Genomic DNA, 18,053 nt, shown 5'->3' with positions numbered 1-18,053 from the left:
GTTGCTTTTCTCTGTCCACAATGCCTCTGTCCTCTCTCCTCAATCTCCACCTTTAACAGCTTTTACCATTATCTTTTTTCCTTCTGTCTCATTGGTGCCATATCATTCCATTCATCGTTTGCAGGGCACACAAGATCCATCATGCCTTGGGACTGTGGTCTGTATTTCAGGTTTGTCTATGTAAGAACTCATATATAATCCTATATCTTTGCATTTTCTGCTTCCTCTGACTGAAAAATCTCTATGGCTCTTCCCCCATCCACCCCATACTTTTGGCAAAATGTTTCAGTCTTTAAAGCTTAGCAGAACTATAAGCAACTCCGTCCTGCTGCCTTAAAGGAGCCTGCCCAGATACGGCTGAGTACTGCTCCTTTCGAGCTCTTATAACCTGTACAAACCTCTGTTTCAGCACTACTGTGGATTGAGTTGTGTCCCCCAGAATATATTGCTGAAATCCTAACCCTTGGTACCTGTGAATGTGACCTTATTTGGAAACAGGGTCTTTGCAGGTGTAATCAAGTTAAGATGAGGTCACAGTGGATTAGGGTGGGCCTTAACCAATGATTTGTGTATTTATAAGAAGAGAAGAGGACACGTAAAGACACAGGGAAGAGGACCACGTGAAGCTGGAGGCAGAGATTAGAATGACGCAGTTACAAGCCAAGGAAAGCTAAGAATTCCCAGGAGCCACTAGAAGCTAGGAAGAGGCAAGGAAGGATTCTTCCCTAGAGCCCTCAGAGGGAGCATGGCCTTGCTGGCGCCTTAACTTCAGACTTCTGGCCTTCAGAACTATGAGAGAATAAATGTCTGTTGTTTTAAGCCACCCAAATTGTGGTAATTTGCTACAGCAGTCCTAAGAAACAAATACAAGTACTGACCACCTGTGATTTTCAAATATTAATTCATGATTCTAGGGTCATAGTCAGCTCTAGGACCTAGTTCAGTGGCTGCGAAACCAGAGGACTCAATCAATATTGTGGACTGATTTAATCTATTACAGTGCTTCTTTACTTTAACTTAAGCTTATTTTCTATTCCATCTCAAGAGAGAAGACCTATTTATCCAATAAGAATTATTTTAACGTTTATACACATTTAAGGTATGTCTCAAGATTATAATTTTACATGGTGTCTATAAGTCTAAGGACAACTTCCACGGGCACCCCACCCTTCTTCTACTTACTCGGAGGGAGCAAAGCTGTCATGGAGCGAGCATCAAACTTCACAGATTCTGAATAGTTATCAGTGTCCTCCTGTTGGTCAGGAAATCTATCCCACTGGTCCATACTTCTATCAAACACATGGAAAAATGTATCAATTACACATGAAATGTCTAGGACCCTTGGCATAATGTTTCAAACTGAATTTTAATTATAAAGAAACAAATATAATTAGCTAAATTTACATATCTGCCATATACACCAAATATTAAACCTTTCCATAAGTTGTAAAATTTTAACATTAAAAGACAGACTTACGTGGAAACTACTCATGTATCTGTCTATGTACAAATGTCTGTCTGTGTTTGTAGATGCGTGTTTTGAAAGTGAGAAGTAGCTTTTCTTTCTTAGCTAAAAAAAATATTTTCCCAAGTAACAGAAAATAACTGTTTAGCTGAAAAGAAAAAAATAATTTCCCTTAGAACCAACAGTTGCGCAAAATTTGAAGCAACTATTTCCTGTGACCTTCTATCAGGGCTTCATGAGCCAGTTTTTCTTCTGCTAAGGCATCTGTTTATCACTTTGGAAAGATAAAATCTAGTCACTAGATTAGGAACCACAGGAAAAATTTAGTTTCTTTTTCTCCTTACCGGATTTATTTATTTTTTCAGGACTTTTCTCATTATACATTGACAGCATCACAAATATGTTCTTGTAATTTTTAAGTTCAATCTATATTCTATGACAAAATCTATGCCTATGTCTCTTTAAGACACATCAGAATCATTTGAAAGGCTTCATTAAAAACAGGTTGATGGGCCTCACCCCCACAGTTTCTGATATTTGGAGTGAAGGTCAAGAATTTGCAACTTCAACAAGTTCTCTAGTAATGCTGCTGCTGCCAGTCTGAGGACCACATTTTAAGAACATTTTCCATGAAAAGAAATTGTATGACTTTTTCTTGGAAACAATTCAATTCATTTGATTGATAAATTTAGCTTAAAGTCAACATCTTCTGATCATTTCTTATTTTCTCTAAAGCCGAATTATGGATTTAACACAGGCGTAGTTGTAACTGAGTACATTGGCAGCTCCAGGACACCAAACTCACATCTTGTCCAGGAAATGAAGAACAATCATTCAAATGCAAACGTTCGTTGTACCTTCGGGAGAGGTATTGACAAGTAACGATGTGACTCAACTACTGTCAATATATTTTTTTAAATATTACCAAGGAGATTCTTTATTTCGCAGTTGTTAATGACGATCTTTGTACACGCATCATTGTGTGGATTGGTCCTAGTTTCTGTAAATCCTATTTGGCCACTGTGGAGGAGGGGAGCGGAGGGCGAAGGTTTAGGACCTACATCTTTTCTTAGGCTGAGGCAAAGTAAAAGAAATAAACAGCTATCTGGAAAAATTGACCATTATAGAAAACCAGATTGGATAATTCGGTGCAGCCTCTCTTGCCATTTCCACCTTTTAAATTCACTCTACTAGTTGATTTGGGTGACGGTTTTACTTTCCAAGCAAAACAAATGAACAAACAAATAATTTTAAAAACTGAGATGACAATAAAGCTTAGCTAAATTCATTTTAAAACTGTAGTTCAAAGCAACTGGGACTACGTGCCAAAGATTTTTATCTTTGAACTCAAGTTTATAAAGGATGGGCTCACAAATTATACATTTAGACACCCTTGCTATGTAACTAGAAATCCTTTCCCTTCAGTCGGCGTACCGGCCCCTACTCTGCGTGTTTGACTTTGGCTTTGATCCTAATATTTGAGACATTATGACTCCATTTTCACTTAAATACAAAAGAAACATCTCTTATATTATTCAGTCTTTTAGATGGGAATATTTTTATTAAAAAAGTGAAACCTTTCGAATATGATAAATCTCTCTAGACTGTGAACTATGTAAGAGAAGGGACCATGTCTGTTTTTGTTCAACATTATATTACCAGAGCCTAAACCAACCTGGAATGATAAATATTTGTTGAATGAATGATCCGTTTTGTTTTTTGTAAGTTATTAGTCTCATATAGTAGTTTTGTTTTTGTTTTTTTAAACAAAATGGATGTTTGGAGATACAGGGACCAGAAAGATGTGCTTCTTCTGATAGAGAACTTTTTGGTATATAGGTTTGGTCCATAATTTAGATTTTATTTTTCTATTCTACATTCTTACTCTTTTGATAGCTTCCCGGAACAGGAACCAAATCTTGCAGCTGGGTGATTATGTTACGTTGTTGAGGACGTACCACTCACTCTAGCCTGTTCCTAACCAGCATTCATCTTCATTTTGTCAGACCAAACTGGCAACTAGTTATGGCCACATTCCATTGTAGTTCTCAAGGGAACATTACTAGCATTTTGGCTGGGACAAGTCCTTTTTGTGAAGGAATATCTTAGTTGTGTAGGATATTTGTCACTCCTGGATGTCAGCCACTAAAGGTCAATTATGTCCCCCACAAAAAATCTAAAAACTTCATTCCCACACATTTCCAAACACCCATCCCTCCTTGAGAACCACTCTTCAACATGCATCCCCAATGAGGATGGAAAGTCAGGAACTTGCTCTCTCTCTCTGTCTCTGAAATATTTGCCTTGAGCAATCTGACCGTTAACATGTCTTTAATGAAGATCTGTTTTCACGAAAAAAATATCTTCGTGAGCTTCAGCAACAATACATATTCCTCAAATTATCTTGGGGCATTTCTCTCAAATCACTCCCTGTGTGTTTAGCCCTTTAAATGTATATATTACAGAACTTTGTTAAAGGCTATATGAATGCTTCTTACAGCAAACATAAACATTTTATTATTTTAAAGAGAAAAGAAAGTAGCAAATCCAGCATGATAATTCACTGATCTAATCTTGGCCTCAATAAAGCAGAATGAATGTTATTTTTGTCCATATATTTTCTCAGAAGCTCCACATGTACCTTCAAATAAATTTGCAATTTAGAACCCACAGGGCCTCCTTGGCTTAAAGGACTCTTCTTGGGAGAAAGAAGGAATCCCCCTTTTTTTTTTAGGTGGCTCTAGAATGCTAGAGGCCACATTATGAAAACAAAAAAGTAGGTGGTAAATATTGCGATGTTTTTAATCAATGACTTTAAGATGGAAATACCTATCACTTTACATAGGCCAGTCCAACCAGTTCCTACTATGAGTCATTATATTAAGCACTGTGCAAGTCACTAGAAGGTCAAGGTCATTTTTTATAGAATATTCTCAACCACCAAATATTCTATGTCCTAATGCGAAAGACTAAAATCTTTATAAATAATCACCTGGCAGTGTGATATATATATATATATATATATATATACATAGAAAGCACAAGAATAGTCCAAAAGAGAGTGATTAAATCTTTTGGGAAAGTGGCTAGTTAAGGTGAGAACACAGAAAAGATGACACTTTTTCAGAGTTTTGAAAAATGAGCAGGAATTTTGAGTAAGAAAAATATTCCAGGGATGGAAAATATTTTAAAGAGCATGAAGGCATGAAGAACATGGGAACTAGAGTGGATCAGCATCATGGAAGAAGGAGCTCTGAGCAGAGGGTCCAGGGGAAGAGGCCAGAGAGGCAAATAGCTGGGGGCATCCTACTCATCAATTACTTCTTTCATTTTTCTGATTACATAAATTAATCCGGCTTTCACAGCCTACTTCAAATATAATATTGAAGATATAACTATACAAATCACTATCTTACACTATACACAAAACTTAAGTCAAAATGGATTAAAGAGTTGAACATAAAACCTGAAACTGTAAAACTCCTAGAAGAAATCATAGGCGACAAGCTCCTTGACATTGGTGTTGGTGATGATTTTTTGAATCTGACACCAAAAACAAAAGCAACAAAAACAAAAATAAACAAATGGGACAATATCAAACTACAAGGCTTCTGCACAGCAAAGGAAACCATCAACAAAATGAAAAGACAACCTACTGAATGGAGGAAAATATTTGCAAATAAGGGGCTGATAAGGGGCTAATACTCAAAATATAAAAAAAATTCATACAACTCAACAACAAAAAACCAAACAATTTGATTGAATAATGGGCAGAAGATCTGAATAGATGTTTTTCCAAAGAAGACATACAGATGGCCAACAGGTACATGAAAATATGCTCAACATCATTAATTATCGGGGAAATGCAAATCAAAACCATAATGAGATATCACCTCTCACCTGTTAGAATGGCTTTTATCAAAAAGACAAGAAGTAACAAGTATTGGCGAAGATGTGGAGAAAAGGGAACCTTTGTGCACTGTTGGCAGGAATGTATATTGGTACAGCCACTATGTAAAACAGTATGGAGTTTCCTCAAAAAGTTAAAAATAGAACTACTATATGACCCAGAAATTTCACTTCTGGGTACCCATCCAAAGCAAACAAAAACACTAATTCAAAAAGATAGATATACGCAGCCCTGTGTTCATTGCAGTATTATTTACTATAGCCAAGATATGGAAGCTATATGGAAGTGTTCATTGATGGATGAATGGATAAAGAAAATGTGATGTATATATACAATGAAATATTACTCACCCATAAAAAGAGAATGAAATCTTGCCATTTGTGACAACACGGATGGACCTTGAAGGCATTATGCTAAGTGAAATGTCAGACAGAGAAAGACAAATAATGTATGTATGTGGGTTCTAAAAAAAAAAAGAAAAAGACCAAGCTCATAGATACGGAGAACAGATTGGTGGTTGCCAGAGGCAGAGGGTAGAGGGTGGGAGAAATGGGTGAAGGAGGTCAAAAGGTAAAAATAAATAAATAAGCACTTAGAACCAGTCACATAGTAAGTACTCAACAAATATTACCTATAATAATTTCATCATAATGAAACAGAGACTGTCCCCTCTGTATCACTTACAGTGCTTCAGGGAAAAATTTGTGTGATTAACCCATTTCTCCTGAGGTTTAGTTTAAGACAAAATTATGTTTGCAGATATGTTTGTATCTTTTCTGTAACCCAAAACAGTGTGATCCAATTTGCTTTCTTCTTTATCTTTTAGTCTGCCAGAAATCTTAGCATCAGCTTCATTTTGCAACTGTAATAGTCTGAACCGGCCAGCTGCCATGAAAACATCTATCCTGATTTCTGTGTTACCTTTATTGTTTTAGGTAACACCGTGATGCAATTTAAACACCATCAAATCCTGATGGAAATAAGAGGGAACGATCTCAAACAACCATATTGCTACATTTCTCACCTAGACACATGATGCACAACTGCCTTAATACCCAAAATGGTTGGGGAATGTGGTCTTTAATTTAAAGGAATTTTCCATTTTTTTTTAAAGGTATACCTATACAAATTAAGTAAAAAATTATTCTTCAATTTGGCAGTAGTGACTTGGTTTATATTACTAGTGATAAAATACATATATATTGTCCATTAAATATTTTTTTGCTTATTTCCTTTTCACCCTGAAATAGAAATTAAGCTCAATTTTGTTTTTCGTTAGGCCTCTAAGCTTTGATCTGTCTTTTATGAGCTTATATAGATGAAAATAAACATTTTGTAGATTACTGTATTTCAAACTATGGTTTCTTTGGGTAGATTTATTAAAATTTTGAAAAAGAAAACTCTCTAATAAATGTCTACAAGTGGATTAGCCTAACTGACCATATCTGGGCTGTATAAAACCCTGAGAGATGTGGAGGGCTGGAAGGGAGATGAACACTATAATCTGTTGAGTGGAGGGCCTGGCCCCATGGCTGGGTGGTTAAAGTTCTGCGTGCTCCACTTTGGCAGCCTGGGTTCCCAGGTTCGGACCCTGAGTAGAGACCTACATCACTTGTCAAGCCATGCTGTGGTGGTGACACACATATAAAATAGAGGAAGACTGGCACAGATGTTAGTTCAGGGCTAATCTTCCTCAGCAAAAAAAGAAAAAAAAATCTGTTGAGTGGAATGATGACTGAAAAATATTCCCGTTGGTGCATTACAGGAAGTTTTGTTGGTTTTCTGAGGCAGTGTATAACAGGGGTTGGTTCATCATGAACTATATGAAATATTGGTACATTTTTTTCCAGAAAAAAAAAGATTAGGTTAATCATAGATGGTGCTGCCACAGGATTGCTGGCATTTTCCCTTGTCACTTTCTTTTATTCTTACTGTCCATACTGGTCGCCATACTGTCTCTGAGAACCTCATCTACTTCCACGGCTTGAACTACTACCTGCATACTGACCAAACCAACATATCCAGCTCAGATCTCATGTCTTGGAGGCGGATTTTTTATAATAACACAACTAGCTACAATGATGTATTTTCCACATCAACCTAACTTTTCTTTTTCCAGGATTTTTACTGTTGGTATATCATGCATTTATATTATCTGTTTATTATTATAATCATTTATTATTATCCTCTATTTAAAGTGTAGTGGGGCATGCATGATACAGCCAGGCATATGACAATACAGAGGTAATATAGAGAGGCTAGAAAAACATGATCACTCAAACCAGAAGCCAAGGCTTGATTCTAGATCCTTCTCACGCACGAGACCCATATCTGATGCTCAGCAACTCCTGACTTCCTCAGAGCCATGCCTTCCCAATTTTTGGATTTCAGCTCATTTTTCTCTACCCCAGACAGGCGTCTTGGATAGTAGCAGTGGAGTAGGCAATTAAGGGGGAGAATCCAAGAGGCATTAAGAAAGAGAAGGAAATTAAAAGAATTGATGAACAAGCATCAAAATGTAGAACTTAAAGAATAGGAGAAAAAAAATCATACAGTAGAAAGTATTTTTCAGGAAAAAAATATGGGGGACATAAACTTGAGAAGAAACATGTTTAGTGGGCAAGGAAAGGAAGAAGACCCAACACTAAAGATAAAGAAGAACCTCTGACACTATGGAAGAACAAGAAGTCAGGGTCATGGAGAAGAGAAAAGAATCTCAAGGCATGCAAGGACATCCATAACTGGCCACGTGGAATTTGAGCTGTTTTATTTATGGTCGAGTCAGAAGCAGATTCTTGAGAGGTCAGGAAGTAGTCATTGTATAAAAATGAAAGGCCTGGAGTGTATACCAGAAATCGGGCCATGTTCACGCTTTTCTGTGGAAAAGAGATTCTGAAGGTTGCATGGCGGTGGTACATTGAAAGGAGTTTTAGTTTTCCCTGCTTCTTAGTCCTCTTCATCTCCCAACCTATTAACACTGGAGTGTGCCAGGTCCCAGTTCTTGTCCTCTTTCCAGCTTTATTCACCCCCTTGGTGATCTCACTACCCTCATTGCTTTAAATACATTCTCTAAAGCTGATGACTCTTCCATTTCTATCTCTTGCCCAGACGTCTCCTCTTAACTCCAGACTTGTATATGCAATGTTGGAGTCTGATATGGCCCAAATCTAGAGGTCTTTGTCCTACACCTTCTCTCATCCCCTACATCCAATCTATCATCAGATCCTGTTGGTTTGGTTTTTCCAACCCTATGCAGAAACTGACTGCTTCTCATCACCTCCCCTACTACCATCCTGGTCCAAATCCCATCAGCTTTCTCACCTGGACTATTTTAATAGCTCCCTAGCTGGCCTGTCAGCTTCACTCTTCCTCCTTCCACCTTATTCTCTACACGGTGTCTTGAATGTTCCTCTTAAAAAGTTAGTCAGATCTTGTCACTCTTCTGCTCAAAACCCATGAACACCTTCCCATCTCACTGAGGTCATGACTAAAACCTCACTCTTTCAGGCAGATCTTTCTGGAGCATCAAATTTAAAATTGCAACCTATCTCTTTCACTTCCTCTTCTCTTTCCTGGCTTGGTGTTTTCCCCCCAAAACCTGTCACCATCTAACATGAAATACTTTTTCCTTATTTATCTTGTCTATTGCCTGTCTCCTTTCACCCAAATTAGACCCATGATTCAGGAATTTTTATTTCTTTAGTTCAATGACCAGAGAGTTCCTGGCACTCAGAACGTGTTCATCACATACATAAGTACATTATAAGAAATCACACAAATAAATGAAAGGCAAAATATTTTGCAGGATGACTGGGTTTCACATCTGGCGTTATGCCTCAAGAAAAGTTCATATTTCACTAATGTAGAAATTTAGGAAGTTCTGTTACATATTGGGAAATAAAAGGTTTTTCTTTGAATTATGTGTTAACAGGAAACTGAAACAAAATATATTATCCCCAATGTTCCCATTTTGCCTGGACGGTATTCCTTAGAGTTACTAGATTACTTCAGTTCTTTACTCTGCTTATTATCATTGTAATTTTTTTAGTAATGTTAGAGAACATACACATGCAATGTTTTGTTAGCAGCCAGTGGACAGTTCACACAATTCAAATGAACCTTTAAATTTCACTCCCAAAGTTAAGAGAAAAAGCAATTTCACGTAAAGTTACAATTCTTACCAAAAGTCAATGCACTGACAAAGCATTGAGAAATCTTTTGAGTTAGGATAATCTATTATAAGCACGTTCTCATGAGAAGTGAAACACATCTCTGCAATATCAGCTTTTTATAAAGTGGGTGAAAAGTTTACAGAAGCTCCAGCAGGAAAACTGTAATGAAAAAATTTCAGGGTAAACTTGCTTGGAAACATAACCTTTATTTTCTCCTGTTTTTATTATAAAAACTTTATAACCATATTACAGATAATTGGGACAAAATTTCTATCATTCTCATCACCCTAATATAAGAACAAATGCCTTCATTTTTCATATGAAATTTGTCTTCCTACATACGTATCCATGTTACATAGCTGATATGATAATGTACATTATCATTTGGTCTTATACATTTCCCTTAAAATCATGTTAATATTTTTACACTTCAAACGATTTTTTCAAATTTGAAAGGATGGGTTACATAATAATTCATCAAATATGTGTATCTTATTTATGTAACCATTTTCCCATAGTGTAATTCTTTTTTTAAAACTTTTCTCCTCTTCTTTAGAGGCAATGTTTTACTAATATAGATGTTGATGTCATATAGTTTCATAATTTAGCTTTCTTCTTATGAAATGTTTCTTTGCAATAATTTACCATTTGTTGAACCACCAAGTGACAGGAAAACTATTTTAAACTTCTTAGTATCTACTGTCTGACCACTTCTTAAAAAGATTGTACAAATTTACAAAGATACCAGTCATAAATGAGTATGGCAGTTTTAAACCAAATTCACCACTATTCAGTAATAATTATTCAGCAGCAATTATTTTAGAGTCATTTAGATTTTGATAAGAGTTAAATGATAACTCAAAGTGGCTTTCTTTTGCATTTTTTATTAGTGTGGAAGAGATATTTCCATGTCATTGTTTATTATTTATTTTTCTTCTTGAGTTTTTTTTTTTATTTATATCAATAGCTTATACATCCCCAGGGGATCTTTCTTTATATAGATATGAAAATTCTTTATATGTAATAAATATTTACCACACATTCTTTCTTCTAAGACTGTTCCCTATTCAGATTTATCATCCAACTCTTAAGGTTAATTTCATCTTTACGATTTGGGGTAAATAATAACTTTGTAACTTTCCTTATTATTTAAAAACAGAGACTTTGATTTTATACGAACAGTTAAAAATACATATGAAATGAAAATAAAATTAACTTATTTGTGAAGCCAATAGCTCTACACTTAAGGAGTATATCCACAGGAGGGATTAAGATACGAAATGGAAACATCCATATGGTGCTTGATGCTACTCATTCTCATCCTGAGTGGAGAAGAAGAAAGAGCATCAGTTTTTTAATCTGAAGTCTGGATTTGAATGTTGACTGTGCTATTTCCTAGCTATGTGATCTTTGGCAAATATTTTACTTTATTTGACTGCAATTTCTTTATATACATAAAATATGATTACAATATCAATTTAAAGAATTATTATGAAGATTAAAAATAATTTTTGTAAATTGCCTGGTACACAGACAACTGTCAATAAATGAATCACCATTATTTTAAAATACCAACTTTTTCGTAAGGACTTTTAAAATTTTATCCTCAAAGCAGCTCCATGAAGTACACAGCAGTATTTTCTCCATTTTACAAGGTTAGGAAACCAAGACCTAAAATGTTTAAGTAACTAGTTAATGTTACACATCTAGGGTCTAGGGGAGCTGGGATTTGAATGTAGGCAGCATACTTCCGGAATATCAGCTCCTAACTACTACATAAGATATTTATAATCTCATTCTATGACTTTTCTGTCACTATTCTTACATGGCCAATGAGAATGCTAACCTCATTATATGCTGTGTAAATCTTACCCATTCTTCAAGATGAACCTAAATTCTAACATCTCCATGAAGATTTTTTTAATAGTCCTTTTTCCCCTTGAAGTAATTTTGGCCTCCCTTCCATTCCCACGGTACTTATCTATAGAACTTTCACACTACTTAAGGTGCTCAAATTATATTATGCCTATTTGTCTTAGATCATGAACTTCCTGAAGACCAAGACTGTATTTTATTTTTTGTGTCCTTTCCCTACATCTAGTTCAGTGAAGTGCATATAGTAAATGCCCAGCTAATATTTGCTATATGAGTAAGTAAAGGTAATAAAAGGTATTAGGTTAAAGCCAAAACTATTATGTGAAAAGTAAGGAAATAGATTGGTTAAAATGTATAATCATATTTTGAATAAAGCCAATAATTTTTTAACAAAATATGCACAATTATATGCCAAAAATTTCTTGCTACTTCAGCCAACAAATTATTTAATATATTTCATATATATTTATGCACACAAGTATATTTTTCACTCACAGAAAACCTTGCAGAAATCTCTATTTTTTATCATCAAAATAACCAAATCAAATTATTAGTGATAGGATAAAAAGTTCTACCAGAAATTATTGATTTTATATATATATTTATATATATCACATACACACACACAGAGACACACAGACATGGAGTAGACGCATATACTCAATGGAAGCGATTTTGGTAAAACATTAAAATGAACTTCTTTTACCGTTTGTCCTGAAGACAGCAGCACTGATTTATCCACTTCCCTCTCTTTACAAATGAAACCTAAAATCTTTATCACATAGTATTTCAGCATCTGGTACATGAAGAAAGGAAATGACACATTTGTGTGTTGAAAATCTTTCTTAACAATGTGTTTCAATAGGACTCTCATCAATGCACAAGTTTGCAAAATCTAAATTTGCCAGATAACTCATTCCTCTTTCCATCTAGGATATCATAAAAGAAAAAGAGAAGTAAAATTAAAAAGAAATGAGGGTTATTGTAACAGCATACATAATATACGGCAGATTAATCTTTCCCTTTTTATAAGATATGCATGCCTCCTTTAACACACTCACAATCTATTATCATCTATTAATCTCATTATCTTCTATTAATTTGCATTATCTCCTCTTTCATCTTATATAACATTGAAGAAAGACTCCATGTCTAAGTGATTTATTTTTCTTCACTCTTTTTCCCATATCTTTTCTCTAGCTTCAAACACAAAACACATGAGGAAAGGATATAGATGCCTACCAAGTAAAATTAATAATCCAATAATGCTTATTTCAGCTCTATGTGTACTGATGTTGCATTATCTCTAGACCTCTTTCGAGCACCTAACAACTTGTTATTTTCCCCGGAATAGAGCGGAGGAAAGGGCTCTCAGGCAGGGGTCAGAGGATAGGAATGCCTTTCACCTTCCACAACCCTGTCAGAGTTTTACACTTTTCATCTCATTCAAGTTCCAGTAGAACACATATAAAAAACACACAACATTACATTAATGAGCTAAGTTTTAGAGCTAATTCTTCAGGGGGAAGGCATTTAGTTTATATTCCATAGGCACTTCTCGGTGCTCTAAAGAGGGAGAGATCGTACTGAAAGATGGCCGCAATGGTCTTGCCATGCCCATGGGCACCACGGAACACTCTCTCTCAGAAGACAGTATGTCTGGTAGAAAGAATGCAGGAACAGTGCACTTTATTTGAGAGACAGAAAGTAACAGTATCACACAGCCATTCTTAAAGGCTAATAGTAAAAGTAACAGAGGAATTGAAGCAAACAGCACAAGTGCTAGCCAGGCAGCTGTAGACAAGAGGGAGGATCCAGGACGGGACAGAAGTGGATCTAGGTTGGACCAGCATGAAAGCTATTAGGCTATTCCTTAACTACACTAGTTGAAATTTATCACCAAATTCTCAGTGAAGAGGAACTGGAGACTAACACCAGAGACTGGAGACTATTTCCTTTATAGTTTGTATATACATCTTATTATAGAATATGGTCCTTTTGTTGTCTTTAAAAACTCCAGAGTTTAAGAACTCCTTTGTACATTGTTAAATTTGGATATTCCTGTTAAGACTACATGATTAGAGAAGTCTGACTCTGGGAATAATAAGCTAAGACACCAACTTGCCAAAATTGTATCTTAATGAGGTTTATTCCTGTCAGGGCTATATTTCTAGGATATCTTTGTAATATTGTTATGTATATACCTTTACTTCCACAATGCTAACCACTTCTCTATTTGATTACTTCCACATTCTTCAGCCAATCTAAACATTCATGGAAAAAAAAAATCTCTCTAGGGGCCGGCCCAGTGGTGTAGCGGTTAAGTGCACACGCTCTGCTGCGGCAGCCCAGGGATCGCAGGTTCGGATCCTGGGTGCGGAACAATGCACCGCTTGTCAAGCCATACTGTGGCGGCATCCCATATAAAGTAGAGGAAGATGAGCGTGGATGTTAGCCCAGGGCCAGTCTTCCTCAGCAAAAAGAAGAGGATTGGCAACAGACGTTAGCTCAGGGCTAATCTTCCTCACCAAAAAAAAAAAAAAAAAACCACCTCTCTATGTGTATGTGTGTGTGTGTGTGTATATATATATACACACACATATACATATACATATATATTATATTATATTACATGAGATTATCTGTTAGGTATGATTGTAAGATGCCTTTCCAGGGAATCAAGTAGAAAATATTCAGGTCAAGCTAATGATTATTTGAAAGAACAGAGGGAATGTCTAAAAAGTTGGGACTTCATTGTTTCATTTCATTTTACAGCAGCTTTGTCAGGTCATTTTCCTGATTAAGAAATTGAGCCTTAGAGATATGAAGAAAACGTGTCAGGATTGTAGACCTATGAGTCATCAGAACTGGTATTCAAACCCAATTAAGTCTGATTTCAAAACTTGGCAAAATATACTTTGTTTCAATCTGAGATCAGTCGTATGTATTATCAGGGGTCTTTATCACAAATGTTATATTGAAAGCACACCACAAAAAAGGGCACATTCCAGATCATCTGAACGAATAGTGGCTTTACTATCAGTTACTGCCACGGGATTCTGACGACTTGGTTTCTGTTGCTTATGGATAGATGTGTCCAGAGTGGTGATTCTATAACAGTATGCCCAGTGTTCAAATAAAGTTTCACAATCGAATAGAGAAATGGGTTGGAAAAAGTGACTTCAGTCTCATAGGGCGCATTGTGGTAGAGGCATGCCTGCTGAACTCAAAGGAAGATATATTTTACACTCATTAAGAGATACTTATGCATGTCTAAATGAACAGGTCGTTAGTTATACGGTATATAACACAACATATTTATGTGATAAATTTGCAAAGATAACATTTTTTCATATTCTGAACTCAAAGCATTAATTAGATAGTGATTTAAATGCCAGTTTTAATAATGTAATGGGCACATCTCTCCATGTGAACATAATGCATTTATAAGACTAGCAAAGCATACCTCACCAAAATTGATATTGAAAATTGCATTCTAGCAGAGCTTTTGTTTGATGGTCATAAATAGAAAAAAAGAAAAACCTTGATGTTATCAGTGACATTTTTTTGTAACCTTATATGAACAGAAGGTTCTTATATGAGTATTATTCAAGTTAAAATACAGAAACAAAGCGGAGAATCAGAGCTAACCAGTATCTTCCTTTATTAAACCTATTAAAAATTTTTTGGTTCAGCCACACAATCTTAAATTGATAATATTGATTAAAATTTTAGTATTTTTGTAGGATTTTTGAATTTAATTTATAAATGCATTATATTTCAAAAGTTGGTTAAGAACTATAGACCTATAGAATTTAAGTCTAAATTTATGTTTCTATGTTTTAACATAAAATAATATAGTATCAACACTCAGTGGGGTGGAGGGGCCAATATGTTTATTTTCCTTTGAGAAACAATGCACTTTACCATACTGTCAGTTGTTAAAAGAAAATGCATAGAATACTTTTAGTTCTAGCCCCGACATCTAAAGAGCTTGTAAATCGTCACTCGTGTCCCTATAACAAGAAAAAAGCTGAACAAACTGAAAGTCAATGACTTTTCTTAGAGCCATCAGAGAATTGAGATCTCAGGGTAAACTGCTACCCCAATTTGAGAGAGGTGAATACAGACTCACAGCTGAGATCAGCTTACCTGGAGCAGAAGCCACTGGAGCCTTAAACTGGTGAGAAGACTTAAATGGCAATTTTGATGAATTGCCGGAAGCTGAGTGAGGACTAATGTGAGAAAGAGAGACTCCTGGGGGCTGCAGTTTTTGGGGGACCCCAAACTTTCCTGGGCTTTACCTCCAGGAATCCTACCAGGTTCTTACAGTGAAGAGCCAAGAGAAATCACCAGATGCCTCTGGCAGAGGGAGGGGAAAATAGCAATTTTTAAAGACACTCAGAGCATTCTCCATAATAAAGGCTTACTCTCCAGTGAAAAGACTTCACCAAGCCTTATCTCACCTAGGCAGCTGAAAGGCAATTTCCAACTCCAGCTTTCTCCCTGTCCGATTTAAGGAGGGGAGAGGGGAGCTGAGAAACATTTGAGAAGGTCATAGTCCAGGGACATGGGCTCACTAAAAAACTAGGATTTAATCATAAGATTCCAGAACTCTTCCCCTCCCCTGCACCTTACCACCCCATCAACAGGCCCCCAGTATGACAACAGTGGATTACAGCTGAAAGAGCTGCAAGGGTCTTTTTTAAGGGATGTTTGTAGGGAAACCCAGACAACTGAGGAGACAAAAACAAGGACACTAGAGGAAAGTTTAGCCTCTGACAGCTACAGCAAACATCAAACGCAGCCAGGTTATCATAAAACCTCACACTGCAGGCCTATTTACCTCAGTTCTCATTACCTGATATGTCATCTCTAGCTTTCAACCCAAAATTACAAGGCATGCTGAAAGGCAAGAAAGTGTATCTCAGGCCCTAAAAGTCACTTTCCTTGGAGAGTTAGGGAAGTGGAGGGGTAGAGTATGGATGTAATACCAGTGACTCATTTCCTTGCAAGTTCAGCTGTCTCCCCAAAGGAACACTAACGATTCCCCCTTTCCTCGTGACTCATGTCTTCATAAAAAGGCACAAAAATGCCAGTTAAGAGAAAAAGTGAATGTGAGCTCATTTTTAAGTGATATTTTAAAAACGTGAATGCACATTGTACTGAGTTTAGGGAAGTGAGACTTCAGAATTAAAGCGGCAGACCCATGTAGTTTAAATAGGCTTAAAAATGGTAAAAGTGTTAATTAATTTAAGCCTGAGCAAAATTCATTAAGTAAATTCTTACCCAGAAGTCTCCTGGAATAATCATGGGATGTCAGGCTAGGGGCTCAAAAAGAGAACAGGACTAAGACCATAGCCAAGGATATTGTAGTGAGGTGGATAAAATTTACTTTATGGCAATTTCACACGCTCCATATCCTTTTCTTCTCATAGCAAAACCTCTTCATTTTAAAATGAGAGAACTTAAAGACTCTTCCAAAAAATTATCTAGGGTCACCTGGCCAGTGACAGAGCATGAACTAGAATCTATACTCCATGATGTTCTCTCCACTAGGCCGCATGGATCCTCAGATTTTGTGAACATACGTAATTGCTTATTCTGTATATCCCCATTTTCCCCCATAATACCTTCAGAAGCTACTGCTGAATTTCCAGGAGCTCATTGAAAGCTCAAATCTCTCTTGCTGTTTGAACTGCCTGCAATGGCTTTCAGAGAATCAAGGGTGCATTCTCTTTTACCTTCCACTTGAGAGGACCAGTCATTTGCAAACACCGACCAGGAACCTTGTGGGGAAGGTGATTCTGAGCAGTGTATTTGCTGGCATCTCCTCTAGGGCACAGAAAAGACAGTAAAAACAGAGTGGTGGTGATGTGTAGTGAGGCAAAAAGCAATACTGCATGCCTACTTAGTCTGGGAACTCTGTAAAGGATGCTTACTATCTGAAGAAGCAGCGGAAGTTGAATTGCTGAAAAGAGAGAGAGAACATCTGGGTGGAGAAAATAGTGCATTCAAACGCCTGAAGAAGACAAGAACTTGAAGAGCATCAGGCAAAAGGTAGCAAGCAAGGCTCCAGACAAGGCTGAGAGTTAGGTAGGAGGCCAATGGACTGAGGAGTTTTTCTTTATCTTAAGAGCAGTGGAAAGACATTAATGATTCTTTTCTTTTTGTAATAATGGTGTTACAAGCAGTTTTTTTTTCTTTCTTTGAGGAAGATTGGCCCTGAGCTAACATCTGTTGCCAATCTTCCTCCTTTGTTCCGTCTTTTTCCTCCCCCAAGCCCCAGTAGATAGCTGTATGTCATAGTTGTACATCATTCTAGTTGCTGTATGTGGGACGCCACCTCGGCATGGCTTCAGGAGCAGTGTGCAGGTCCACACCCAGGATCTGAACTGGTGAACCCCGGGCCGCCAAAGTGGAGAGTGCAAACTTAACTGCTATGCCACCAGACCAGCCCCCATTAATGATTCTTAAGTGGGATGAATGAAACACAGTTGGATTTTGAACGTAGAACCTGTTTGCAATGTGGAGAATAAATAAATGTGGGAAGTTAGATTGAGTGGAGGTAGACTAGTTAGGAAGTTGCTGCAATAGTGCAGGGGAAAGCCGATGGCAGCTTGGACTTGGG

At 36.6% G+C, this 18,053-nt stretch overlaps 1 protein-coding gene across 2 annotated transcripts in view; it reads right to left on the bottom strand.

The window, feature by feature from the left end:
- MSR1 (macrophage scavenger receptor 1) overlaps positions 1 to 15,724 on the bottom strand; it is a 79,415-nt gene extending 63,691 nt beyond the window's left edge. The window contains exons 1-3 of one of the 2 annotated variants that reach the window (XM_014786305.2): positions 15,575 to 15,724; positions 12,129 to 12,351; positions 1,183 to 1,289 (exon numbers count right to left, since the gene is read on the bottom strand). In XM_014786305.2, coding sequence (XP_014641791.1) covers positions 1,183 to 1,285 — 103 coding nt within the window. In that variant the 5' untranslated portion in view covers positions 1,286 to 1,289; positions 12,129 to 12,351; positions 15,575 to 15,724. Of the gene's footprint in view, positions 1 to 1,182; positions 1,290 to 1,477; positions 1,541 to 12,128; positions 12,352 to 15,574 lie in introns of those variants that run through there. The other variant, XM_087418452.1, reaches the window with a different exon arrangement.
- Between the last annotated feature and the right edge of the window lie 2,329 nt (positions 15,725 to 18,053).

This window comes from Ceratotherium simum, chromosome 28 (genome assembly GCF_057802395.1).
Source record: "Ceratotherium simum simum isolate JZ-2026a chromosome 28, ASM5780239v1, whole genome shotgun sequence".
Taxonomy (NCBI): domain Eukaryota; kingdom Metazoa; phylum Chordata; class Mammalia; order Perissodactyla; family Rhinocerotidae; genus Ceratotherium; species Ceratotherium simum.
Note: the sequence above shows the minus strand (reverse complement) of the source record. Positions and strands in the feature narration are given on the sequence as shown.